Raw genomic sequence first — 10,966 nt, forward strand, 5'->3', positions numbered from 1 at the left:
AGATGAAGGACATGCGTCATGAGAACGTCAACCCCTTCCTGGGCTTCTTTCACGACTGTGGCGTGTTCGCCATCGTGACCGAGTTCTGCTCCAGAGGCAGCTTGGAGGACCTGCTGCTGAATGACGACGTCAAACTCGACTGGATGTTCAAGTCCTCTCTGCTACTGGATATGATTAAGGTTAACATACATTAGAGGGCAGTGACTTCTTGGAAGTGTTCACTGTTTTTCTCTGTAGGAATACCATCTGAGCACCCTCTGCAAAACAATCCAACCTGTTCGTTTTCTTTCTCAGGGCATGAAGTATCTTCACCACCGCGGAGTGTCGCACACTCGGCTGAAGTCCCGTAACTGTGTGGTGGATGGCCGCTTTGTCCTGAAGGTGACAGACTACGGCTACAATGAGGTTCTGGAGTCACAGAGGTTCCCTTACATCGAACCACCTGCAGACGGTGAGAGAACAGGCCAGATTATGAGCCAGGGTCACATTCGGTTTGTGCCAGTGGAGACAATTTGTCTGAGCTGCCGCTACAGAAGCAAAGTAATGTGAGTTCGCTGTTGTTCCAGAGTTGCTGTGGACGGCTCCAGAGATCCTGAGGAGCGGGCAGCCGGGACTTCACGGGACTCTGCCTGGTGACGTGTTCAGCTTCGCCATCATCATGCAGGAGGTGGTGATCAGAGGACCTCCGTTCTGCATGCTGGACCTCTCTGCTGAAGGCAAGACAATCACTTCCCAAACCTGAAAATGAAGGACAATAGAGGTGCATTGTGCTTTGTTTTTCTGTTTTCTGGTTTGGACAGTTTTCTTTTTATATATAAGTCAGAACAAACTGCAAGCAATCTGAGGCTATGCTAATGGGTAAGCAATCTAATACCAGTACTATGGTGTCGACTGAAACATCGCTGCAAATATTGGATGGATTAATGATGGAGATTTTTTCACTTTAGAGCAACGTGTTCGAGAGCAAAACTGCTAGCATGGATAAAACAACAACAGGGCAATACAATAGCAGATATTTCTCTGTGTTTTAGACATCATAGAGAAGCTCTGTAAGCCCCCTCCTCTGTGTCGGCCCGTGGTCAGTCCGGACTACGCTCCGTTCGAGTGCATCCAGCTGATGAAACAGTGCTGGAACGAACAACCGGAAAAGAGGCCCAGCTTTGAAGAGATCCATGACCAGGTAGGCTGGTTTGATTGTTAGCCGACTCAAGACGTGATTCAAGATACTTCTTATTTCGTACCCTCTGTACTTTTGCCTCCTCTCGTCTCAGTTTAAGAACATCAACAAGGGGAAGAAGACCAACATCATAGACTCCATGCTGAGGATGCTGGAGCAGTACTCGTCCAACCTGGAGGAGCTGATCAGGGAGCGAACGGAGGAGCTGGAGATCGAGAAGCAGAAGACGGAGAAGCTGCTGACACAGATGCTGCCTCCGTGAGTTAACTTGAACACGCACTCGTACAAAACAAAACTGTAGAATATGTATATGTTAATAAATCCGTTATAATGTCATAAGGGGAAGCACTTTAAGTCCAAATACTAATTACGATTTTTGATATGTAAAAGCATGGGGTTTTTTTTGGCTCAGAAGGCAATGTTTACCATGGTCGCAATCTCAGTTTAGCACGTTAGCATGCTAACATAAACACAATGTAGAGCTGAGGATGTCCAGGAATGTCATTAGTTTTGTAGGTATTTGTCCACAAACCATATTAAAAATTTGATTGGATGATGGCGCTAGATGAAAAGTCAGAAGATCACCGAAGTTATCACACTTCATCCTGAGGGGGGCATGAATGTCTGCACCAAATTTTAAAATAGTTGTCAAGATATTTCGCTTAAAACCAAAAACGTTGAAAACCTGTTCTTCTCCTCCCCTTCAGGTCTGTGGCGGAGGCGTTGAAGGTGGGCGGCACAGTCAAACCAGAGTATTTTGACCACGTGTCGCTTTATTTCAGCGACATCGTCGGCTTCACCACCATCTCGGCCAACAGCGAACCCATCGAGGTTGTCGACCTGCTCAACGCCCTCTACACGCTCTTCGACGCCATCATAGGAAACCACGATGTCTACAAGGTGTAACCTCCACCCTCAGGCTTTAAACCTCTTCGGATCACACTGTTGCTAATTCTGTTTCGTTCTACTCCAGGTGGAGACGATCGGTGATGCTTACATGGTGGCGTCCGGGGTTCCCGTCCCTAATGGCAACCGTCATGCTGCAGAAATAGCTAACATGGCTCTCGACATCCTGAGCGCTGTGGGAACCTTCAAAATGAGACACATGCCTGATGTTCCTGTCAGGATACGCATAGGGCTGCACACAGGTGACAGATGATGGTGTTTCACTACTGTGAAGACTTTAGCTAGAATTTGTGGTGCATTGGGCGTGAAGGTACTTCTGTGGTTGCCAAGGGAGACATGGAAAGCGTATCTTGTAATTTTAAAAAACATAAACTGACAAAAAAAAAAAAAATTTCATTTAAAATAACACATTTGTGTTAGAAATACATGTTATAATTGTTATAAAATGCATTATGTGGGACCACTTTTGCACATCCTGTCATCTCTCCATTATCACCTCTTTAACTAAATGCCCCCAAAGGCTATAAAAAATAATGAAGAGATATTTATTCCATCCAAACCCCTTCATTAAACTTGGTGTGTGTGTGTGTGTGTCTGTGTGTGTGTAGGTCCATGTGTAGCAGGTGTGGTGGGTCTGACCATGCCTCGCTATTGTCTGTTTGGAGACACAGTGACCACCGCCTCTCGTATGGAGGCCACCGGGTTGCGTAAGTTATAGACATTAGCTGCAGTCTTATTGATAATATTAATTCTGGTGGGATCAATTAAATTTTAGTCTTGTGTTTTAGACCAAAGTCTTCTGTATTTGGTGCGAGATGCTCGTTGCTGTGAGCTGCATTATGATGCCTTTTCCTTGCTACTTCCATTGAAGCCTACAGGATCCATGTCCACGAGAGTACAGTGAAGGTCCTGCGGGACCTAAATCTCGGCTACAAGGTAGAATTAAGAGGCAGGACAGAAGTCAAGGTACGACCTTCTATCAGGGACAAGATTTATACAACAAGATCAGACAACAGCAACATGCAGTATCTTTGTATCTTTGGTTTTTTCTTTCTTAGGGGAAAGGAATAGAGGAGACCTTCTGGCTCGTAGGGAGAGATGGATTTACCAAACCTCTGCCAGTTCCTCCAGAGCTCAAGTCCGGGTAGGAACGACTGTTCTTTCTCCTCCTCATTTGTACTTGTCCTTACACAGTTTTTATTGCATGCATGAGTTTCACCTCTGTTCAAAGGACATCACACACTGATAGACCTGGGCAGGACAGCTTGCATTTGTGGGTTTCTTATTCTGGGACTGACACTCAAAAAATTAACCGTAGGCTACTGTAAATGTTAGATTTAGTGTCTGCCCTTCAGAATGAGGGAGCATGTTCTTCATCCTTGAGCTGTAATAAATAAATGCATTGACAAAAAGCCAGAGGAGGCATTTCTACGCTCCAAGTAACAGAAAATAAATTCAATGTGTTTGACAGACATAACTCTGGAGCCTGTAGCTTTTACTAAACTAATGTTTCACTAACAAGGAAATGATGAATGAAATTGAACCTGAAACCATTAAAAGGAGCTAAGACATGCATGTTTTGCTAAATTGCTACATAGCTAGCATTAGCATTAACAGCTGTTTGCTCACCAGTCTTGCCAAGAGCTTCAACCATCCGTGCGTTTCCAAGACATGAGGTTATAGTGCATCCTCTGAGCAGCACCACTTCTTAAGGGCAGACTGGACACTACAGTGACTCGGTATCAGAAAGTGACGAGATGGGCTGACCGGGCTGGGGCTAGCTGGTTAGCATGCTAACTTCAATAGACGAAAACAAGTGAGAGGAATCGAAGCTATACAAGAGGGTTGCTTTTAACCACTGGAGACAACTCTTGGCGAATAAAGGAATGAAGTTTGATGTTGAAGTTGCAAAATTTCTTCTAGACTGGTAAGTAAACAGCTGTTGATGCTAACGTTAGCTCCATTTCTTGACTTCTACAGTGGCTACAACCTTTTAGCTGATCTAGCAGGTTGAGAGCAACCGAGTCATTGCAGGACTACTCTGTATATATATGTGTGTGTTTGTGTGTGTGTGTGTGCTGTGTTCATACTGTTTACTTTGCTCCCAACAGGCAAATGGCCCACGGGCTGCAGATGGCCGAGATAGCCCAGTACAAGAAACGGAAAGCCGAGAAACAACAACAGGAACAACTTGCAAAGAAGAAAAACTGAGGTAATGTTATGCATTATAAAAAAATGTATAACATTACTTTCTTGGTTGGCAACATGACTCGTCCTTAGGCAAACATACTTTGGGGACTTGTTAGCATGAACTGTCTTAAGGTGTCACTGCAGTTTGTTTGCATTTAGTTGCATCTTGAACATGACTCATTCAGAGTTTAGGAGGAAATCTTGGCCACAATAAGAAACAGCTGGTACTGCTGCAGTGGATTTATATCATTTTTATTTATTTATTTTTTTACTTTTGTTTGAAATGTTGGGGAAATAGACACATAAACATTATCTGCTTTCAAGTGATGAGTGTAGATAAATTTCAATAACTTTGGATTTTGGCAAAATGAAGGAGTTTCGGACCAGTAGCTTCTTGCTGCAGGTTTTGCACTAAAGATTTCTTTCGAAATTTTGAGTGGATCATGTTTCAAGAGTACAAGTAAATGCAAATTAAAAGAAGCGACATCTAGACACAGTTCAAGAGAGGAATGTGGGGATTTCGTCCATAAAATCATCAGAGATGGGGGATCCATCTTGAATTGTTTGTCACTTACAAAACTCAGTTCTTCTACTTTACAAGTTTTTAAAGAAAAGATATCATGCCATTTCGCTGCTGCCGCACGAAAACTTCAAAATTATTGTATTTTCGTAAGTAAAACTTTTCATCCAGCAGCAGCGACGTGCGCCGACACTGAGCTGAAACGTTTAAAACGTCCACTTTGATGAACTTGTGCAACACTTTCCTCTGTTGTGGCATTAAAAATGTTTGCTTACAAGGATCTCCATCAGGTGTAGAGACGACGAAAGAAACACAATAGATGCAGATACTAAAAGTTAGATGTTAGAGAGTTAGATGAGAAGATTAGTTCCAGTCTGTACAACAAAATAAAACAGCTGGAATGACTCTGTCAGAAGTTCACAAATTTTTTTATTCATCCATCCATTTGTTAGTCTTATTTTTGAACTTTGGACAGAGCCAGGCTAGCTGTTTCCCCTCGCTTCCAGTCTTTATGCTAAGCTAAGCTAATCAACTCCAGGCACTTGTTTCATCTCTTGTCAAGGAAGCAAAAGTGTTTCTCCCTAAATGTCGAGCTATTCCCTTAATGAATCCTTTCTTTTCATGTTTTAGGGGAGCACATTTCCTTTCCCGTCTTGCGTTAATATACTGTCCGTCTTTCCTCCCCTCCTCCACCCCACCCCCACCCCCCTGACTCTCTTCCCCCCCCTCCGTCCTGTCAGCACCCTAATCAGCATCGCAACAGGCGAGTCAAAGGACATAAAGCAGGCGTTTCACAAGGCGGTGAAGAAGATCGCTCACGTCCGCGTCGTGGCTCAGCTCTACGCGACCGATGAGGAGGACAATGTCATGTTGTTGCACCACTGACTGAGCTGTGATTCACTACTGTACCTGCTCTGAATTTCCACTTCGCAGTCCTGGCTGACAGCTTTAAGACTGACATGTCACATTGGAAGAAAAGGTCTCACGAACATCAGACCAAGGTCTTAAACTCTCTGCTAGTTCAGATTAACAGCAGTCAGTGTGTGTGTGTGTGTGTGTGTGTGTTTATTAAGGGCTTGAGCTGAGGAGATGAAGTCCTGTGTGGAGTTATGTATAGAGGCTGTGAGGTGGTGACTCAGCAAAGCGGGGATCTCCAGAAACTGCCCGTCAGCAGCCGAGGAGCGCAGCTAATCTCTCGTTCAGTTCCTCCTCCTTCGCTTCCCCGTTTCTCCATCTGAGGAGAGGAAGAAGAGGAGGAGGAGGATGAGGAAGCAGGGAGGTGAGAGGGAGGAGGAAAGAAAAGATGGCCACTCTTTTGCTGTCACCACTTTCTCTTTATTCTCCATCCTGTTTGTTTGTTGCGCCACATTGTGGGAAAATGAAAAAACTATCTACACTAAACAAATAACTATCTATTTTTTATATTAATATTCACATTTAAAAATTGATTATGAAAAAAGTTGCCAATTAACTAACTTCACATTAAAAAATCATTCAGTTAAAAATGAACCCTTGGTTAAGGTAGTTTTTACTGTTGAATGCTGGGTAAATTTAACCCATTTTTTAACATTTGGTCTGGTTTAGTGTCAAACAATCACTTCAGCATTGTAAACCCTGTTGACCCATGATTATCAATGGTTCTGTGGTTTCTAAGGCAAACTGGTGACACTGGCTTCCATCGAGATTTTCCCTCCACAAAATTAAAATCTCAGCTCTCCAAAAGGCAGCACTCAGACTTCCACTGTGTTCTGGCACAGATCGTCTTCAGCTGCAGCACGGCTCCTCCGTTTGGACCAGCAAGCTGCCAGATGTGAAACTGTGCAACTGAATAAATGTCGGTGACCTTCCCCTGAGTAATTAGAAGCTAATAATAGTCCAGATACTGGGCAAATTGAGCAGGATTGCTCCCACGAGGGCGGAATTTCTTGTTATTTTTCTTTCTCGTGACCAAATCTCAGCTATTTCCAAATGTTAAATTTTGTGATGAATCTTTTTTTTTTTTTTCGTCGTCTGCAGGAAGGAAATTCTTTTTCTTTCTGTCATTTTATTGTATCATCACAAACACTCAACATACACAGATGTTTTATTGGTGCAATCTGGTCGGCCTGCTGCGGTTCTTATCTGTGCAGGCTGGAGTGATTGAGTGAGTGAGTCTGTTTTTCATGCTGTAATAATGATTCCTCTTTAATCAAGTAGTCATCTAAAACTTCTTTCTGAGCGGGAAGCTCTTCGCTGCTCTTGTGCAGATGTTTAAATTCTCGCACTTGAAGGTTTTAATGTGTCAGAGAATTGAAACCGAAACCAAAAAATGTGCGTAGTCAAATAGAAAAGATGAATGTTGTTTCAGTGAGATTGAATTGGATAATTGTCCGTGTTATTTTTACAATAAGATCTTGTGTGGTGCAGCTGTTAATCGTTAGGTGTACGCGTTTACATATTGTATTATATTTGAATCTGTGCAGTAGGGCTCATCACCATTGAGCACTGTTGAACTTCAGAATCTATAATGTTCAATTTTGTCCTCATGATAGAAATTTATCCTGAATGTAGGTTAGGAATTGTCAGATTTTAGATTCAATAGCAGAATTTAGGGAGTCCACTTTATTTTTGAAACCAAACCTGCCTAATGAACATTTCAATAAAGTCTGAACTCACTGCAAAGACTTTTGTTTGACATCCTGCAGCTATGATTGAAAACAGTCCCACAGCGCCCTCTAGTGTCCAACAGAGAATAATGTTCAAGGTACAGATGGCAACCAGGAAGCTCTGCAGGATTATCCTCACTGATCCTCACTGTGTGTGTGTGTGTGTGTGTGTGTGTGTGTGTGTGTGTCAGTTTAAAATCCATAAACTGACAGACAGCTTACCACACTCTTTTACAGTATAGATAAATTTTCAAACTGACGAACTCTGACACACACACACACACACATACACACACACACACAGGTATCAGTGCATCTTAGCGCTAAGACCCTGCAGAACACTGAGCAATAACATGGACTTGTGAAAGAAAGGCAATGTATCAGAAAGACACTAGAAAGTTCAAAACAATCGTCTTCTGGTCTGATCAAAACAACCAACATGATTTAAAAAATATTTAAAAAAAACTCTCAAGCTAAACCCAAAAAAACCCTGAAAACTAAAAATAAAATTTTAAACTCAAAAAAAAAAAGAACAGGCACAGGAGAGTCTAAAACCAAAACATGAGTCATATTGAATTGTATGTATTTGTTTTGAATGCACAAGAACAGGGAGATAATAACAAAATGAATAACAATTTCCTTAAATGAAAAATAGATGGAAAGTGTAAATTTAGATCATTTTACTGCAAGAAAAATGCAACGTTTAATTGAGTGATGACAGCTTAACTGGTTTCTGTTTACCACCACTTTCACACAAGTGTTTCTCACTACACAAACGGTCCGCTATAATTAGTCAGTAGTAATGATACTGGCAGAGAAATATACTTGAGTGTGAAGCATGGACTATATATGAAGATTTTTACATACAGCCAGTATCACATATAGAATACAGGTCAAAGTTAGACTGTAAACTATATTTATTTGAATGCTACTGATCACAAAAACAGTGTGGCATTGAATGCTTTTGAACATGTTCAGATTTTAATAATTTGTCTTCAGTTGTATAAATAAACTGTGTGTCTGTGTCTGTTTAAACTGCAATGTCAACAGCAGCAGCAGCAGTGTTGCAACTGTGCTTGTTCTGAAATAACAGACTGAGTCTGTAACAAAGGGAAGCATGCTTTCCTTTGTGTTTCCTGTGTGTGTGTTTCAGCTTTGTTGGCTCTGCTCCTTTGTTGCAAGTACAATAGCAGCAAAGGTTTGGCTGTAATGCTGAATCCTGGCCAGCAGAGGGTGCTGTGCCACAGTAACAGCAGAGGAGACGAGACGATATCAAGACTCAAGTTTGAGTGCAAGGCCGAAGGGATGGTAAAAACACATCAACAACATAAGCAGCAAAAATAAAATCTACATAAATATGAATGTAATTTTCAACTATTTTTATTATTCCGACAATTTGCTATGAAACTGATATTTACTATTTTAAACACATTAACCGGGCAGGTCTGTGCATATGTTTTTCTGTGCTGGAAAACTGCCTGATTCTCACCTTATTGTGTGAATTTAGGGATTTGGTAATCTGTTAACCTGCAACGGTTATTTAATTTGCTCAATTTATACCATTTAAACCAGGCTGTTTGTGCATGGAAGAATCAATCCATATTAACTCCCAGACAACTGACGTCAATCATTGTCCAAAGCACCGGTGCACATCAACCAAATGAATGATGCGAAAACACAGAGAAAAATTTGCATCATTAAGCATACACAGTGGCTACTAGTTTCTGGGACTGACGCACACACTTTAAGTCATGCAAACACACATCCTTACATGCACAGCATTTGTTCTCTCATCTTCTGTAGCTAAATGGCTGCAGACAGTGTCTGAATTCTCATGAAATTATCAGGAAGCAGCTTGTTATACTCAGAAGCTGAGTACTTGCCTTGACCACACCTATTATCTGGAAGCAACTGAGGGTTACACATGTGGTTAAGGAAAATCAACAGAATTTGATATTCTGAAGAATTTTAGTGGCAGGCTTTCAGATTTCTGCAGAATCTGAAATGCTTCTTCCATTAATACCAATAAAAAAGGGAGGAACAGGGTAAAAGTTTAAAGGTGAAATTAGTTCAGTAATTCTCACAGAAGCAGAGTTAGCAGAAGAACAGTGCAGGGTGTGACGTTCGACCAGCGTCATGTCAGACGGAGGTTAGCAGAACCGGGCTTCCTTTGAAAAGCACCTGATACTTCCCCGGGGAAGAGTTGGGTTGCCCGTCGGCTCGACTGGTAGTCGGCCGTCACTGCGAGAGCGACTGGAGAGATTGGTATTCCAGCTGTCTCAATGCTGTATGGTTTTTCCGTAACGAGGTTAAAGAGGTTAAAGAGTGTGAAAGAGAAACAAGCTAATACAAGAGGGTTAAGGGCCTTTTGATTCTTTGCTAAATTCACAAAGTTTACCCTTTAATGTTAAGTAATTAGCAGAGAGGCCAATTTCGTGCCTAGATTTGGAAGATTTAAAAAGTATTCCAACATTATTTTTTACATGAAAAGATTCACCTGTTTTTCATTTCCATGTGTTTGCATAAGATAAATAAGCCAAGGACATAATTAGCTTTGCTAGCGCAGATGTAGCTAGCCTGTCAAAACAGAAAAAATATGCCTTTTACCTACCTACTCTAAATTTGTCTTATTTACATCTTACATCTTCTAAAATGAAAAGCAACTAATTTATTTGAGATTTACCTGTGATTTCATTAGAGGTGTGAACGTGGACAAATCTGTGTTGCTCCACATTGTAAGCTAATGTAGCCTGATCATCAGACTGAATTGCCATTTCATTGAAGGTTTTTTGTTTTACTTTTCTTTTAATTAGACGGCAGTGAGTCACATTTTCATCCCGCAAATATAATTTTCATTCGACACTGGAGCTTTCGTTGTAGCAGGTAGCACTTAACTTGACGTTTTTGAAGTAGCATATAACTGCAGAGCTGTGGCAATTTAAGAGTTATTTCTATAAAATGGCTTACGCACAAAAAACTACACAGCTGTGAAGATGTTATTCACAATTGTGGATATTTTTCTGTCCGTTATTGTGTTGCTATTGGTCAAGGATGTAGCCAGCTAGCTAGCTATGTATGAAGATGAGGTCCCCACTCTTAATCCTGCATACAAAGTTGCAGTAAATACAGTGGAGTATGATATTTAACGATGAAATGTAGTGCATCAAAATGTTTAATATGTGTAAAAGATGATACAAAAACATTTTGGCTGGCTGCGCCGAAGGTTTCCAACTTTGTGCTAAGATAGGCTACACAAGTCCTGGGTAATTTCTGAACAAAATGTAGAAAGATTAAACTGATTTTATGATTAAAAGTTGTCAGCCAAATTGATATTGACCTTAAAGAGTATTCCTTTAAGTCTGTATAATTGTAAGTAGTCCTAAGAATATACAGGATATATGGACAGAAATGTATTCACAATGACCGTAAATTACTTTTTAGGTCTTTGTCATTCCCAGTGACAGATTCAGAGGCACAAACAGACAGGTGGTCCTGCATAGCTCCGTGGGTAAAACTCTGCCAGAGATA

At 41.3% G+C, this 10,966-nt stretch overlaps 1 protein-coding gene across 2 annotated transcripts; it reads left to right on the plus strand.

The window, feature by feature from the left end:
• Window positions 1-2: 2 nt before the first annotated feature.
• LOC111667131 (retinal guanylyl cyclase 2-like) lies at window positions 3-7,448 on the plus strand. 2 transcript variants are annotated; one of them, XM_023422724.2, is made up of 12 exons: window positions 3-179; window positions 295-451; window positions 567-716; window positions 1,032-1,180; window positions 1,272-1,435; window positions 1,885-2,077; window positions 2,151-2,325; window positions 2,692-2,790; window positions 2,955-3,049; window positions 3,142-3,227; window positions 4,195-4,295; window positions 5,534-5,660. In XM_023422724.2, the coding sequence occupies exons 1-11, from the start codon at window positions 3-5 to the stop codon at window positions 4,292-4,294; spliced, it is 1,545 nt and encodes a 514-aa protein (XP_023278492.2). In that variant the 3' UTR covers window position 4,295; window positions 5,534-5,660. The 2 variants fall into 2 exon arrangements, with proteins under 2 accessions (XP_023278492.2, XP_087034467.1); XM_087178341.1 differs by lacking the exon at window positions 4,195-4,295 and having other exon boundaries at window positions 5,534-7,448.
• Window positions 7,449-10,966: the final 3,518 nt, after the last annotated feature.

This window comes from Seriola lalandi, unplaced genomic scaffold (assembly GCF_002814215.2).
Source record: "Seriola lalandi dorsalis isolate HSWRI2012SDOR001 ecotype SW California unplaced genomic scaffold, Sedor1 jcf7180002054684, whole genome shotgun sequence".
In the NCBI taxonomy this organism is placed as follows: Eukaryota; Metazoa; Chordata; class Actinopteri; order Carangiformes; family Carangidae; genus Seriola; species Seriola lalandi.

Coding starts and splice junctions, on each gene's coding strand:
- LOC111667131 (XM_087178341.1), top strand. CDS start 3: ATGAAGGACATGCGTCATGAGAACGTCAACCCCTTCCTGGGCTTCTTT. Junction 2,078..2,150: donor GAAACCACGATGTCTACAAG/GTGTAACCTCCA, acceptor GTTCTACTCCAG/GTGGAGACGATCGGTGATGC. Junction 2,326..2,691: donor ACGCATAGGGCTGCACACAG/GTGACAGATGAT, acceptor GTGTGTGTGTAG/GTCCATGTGTAGCAGGTGTG.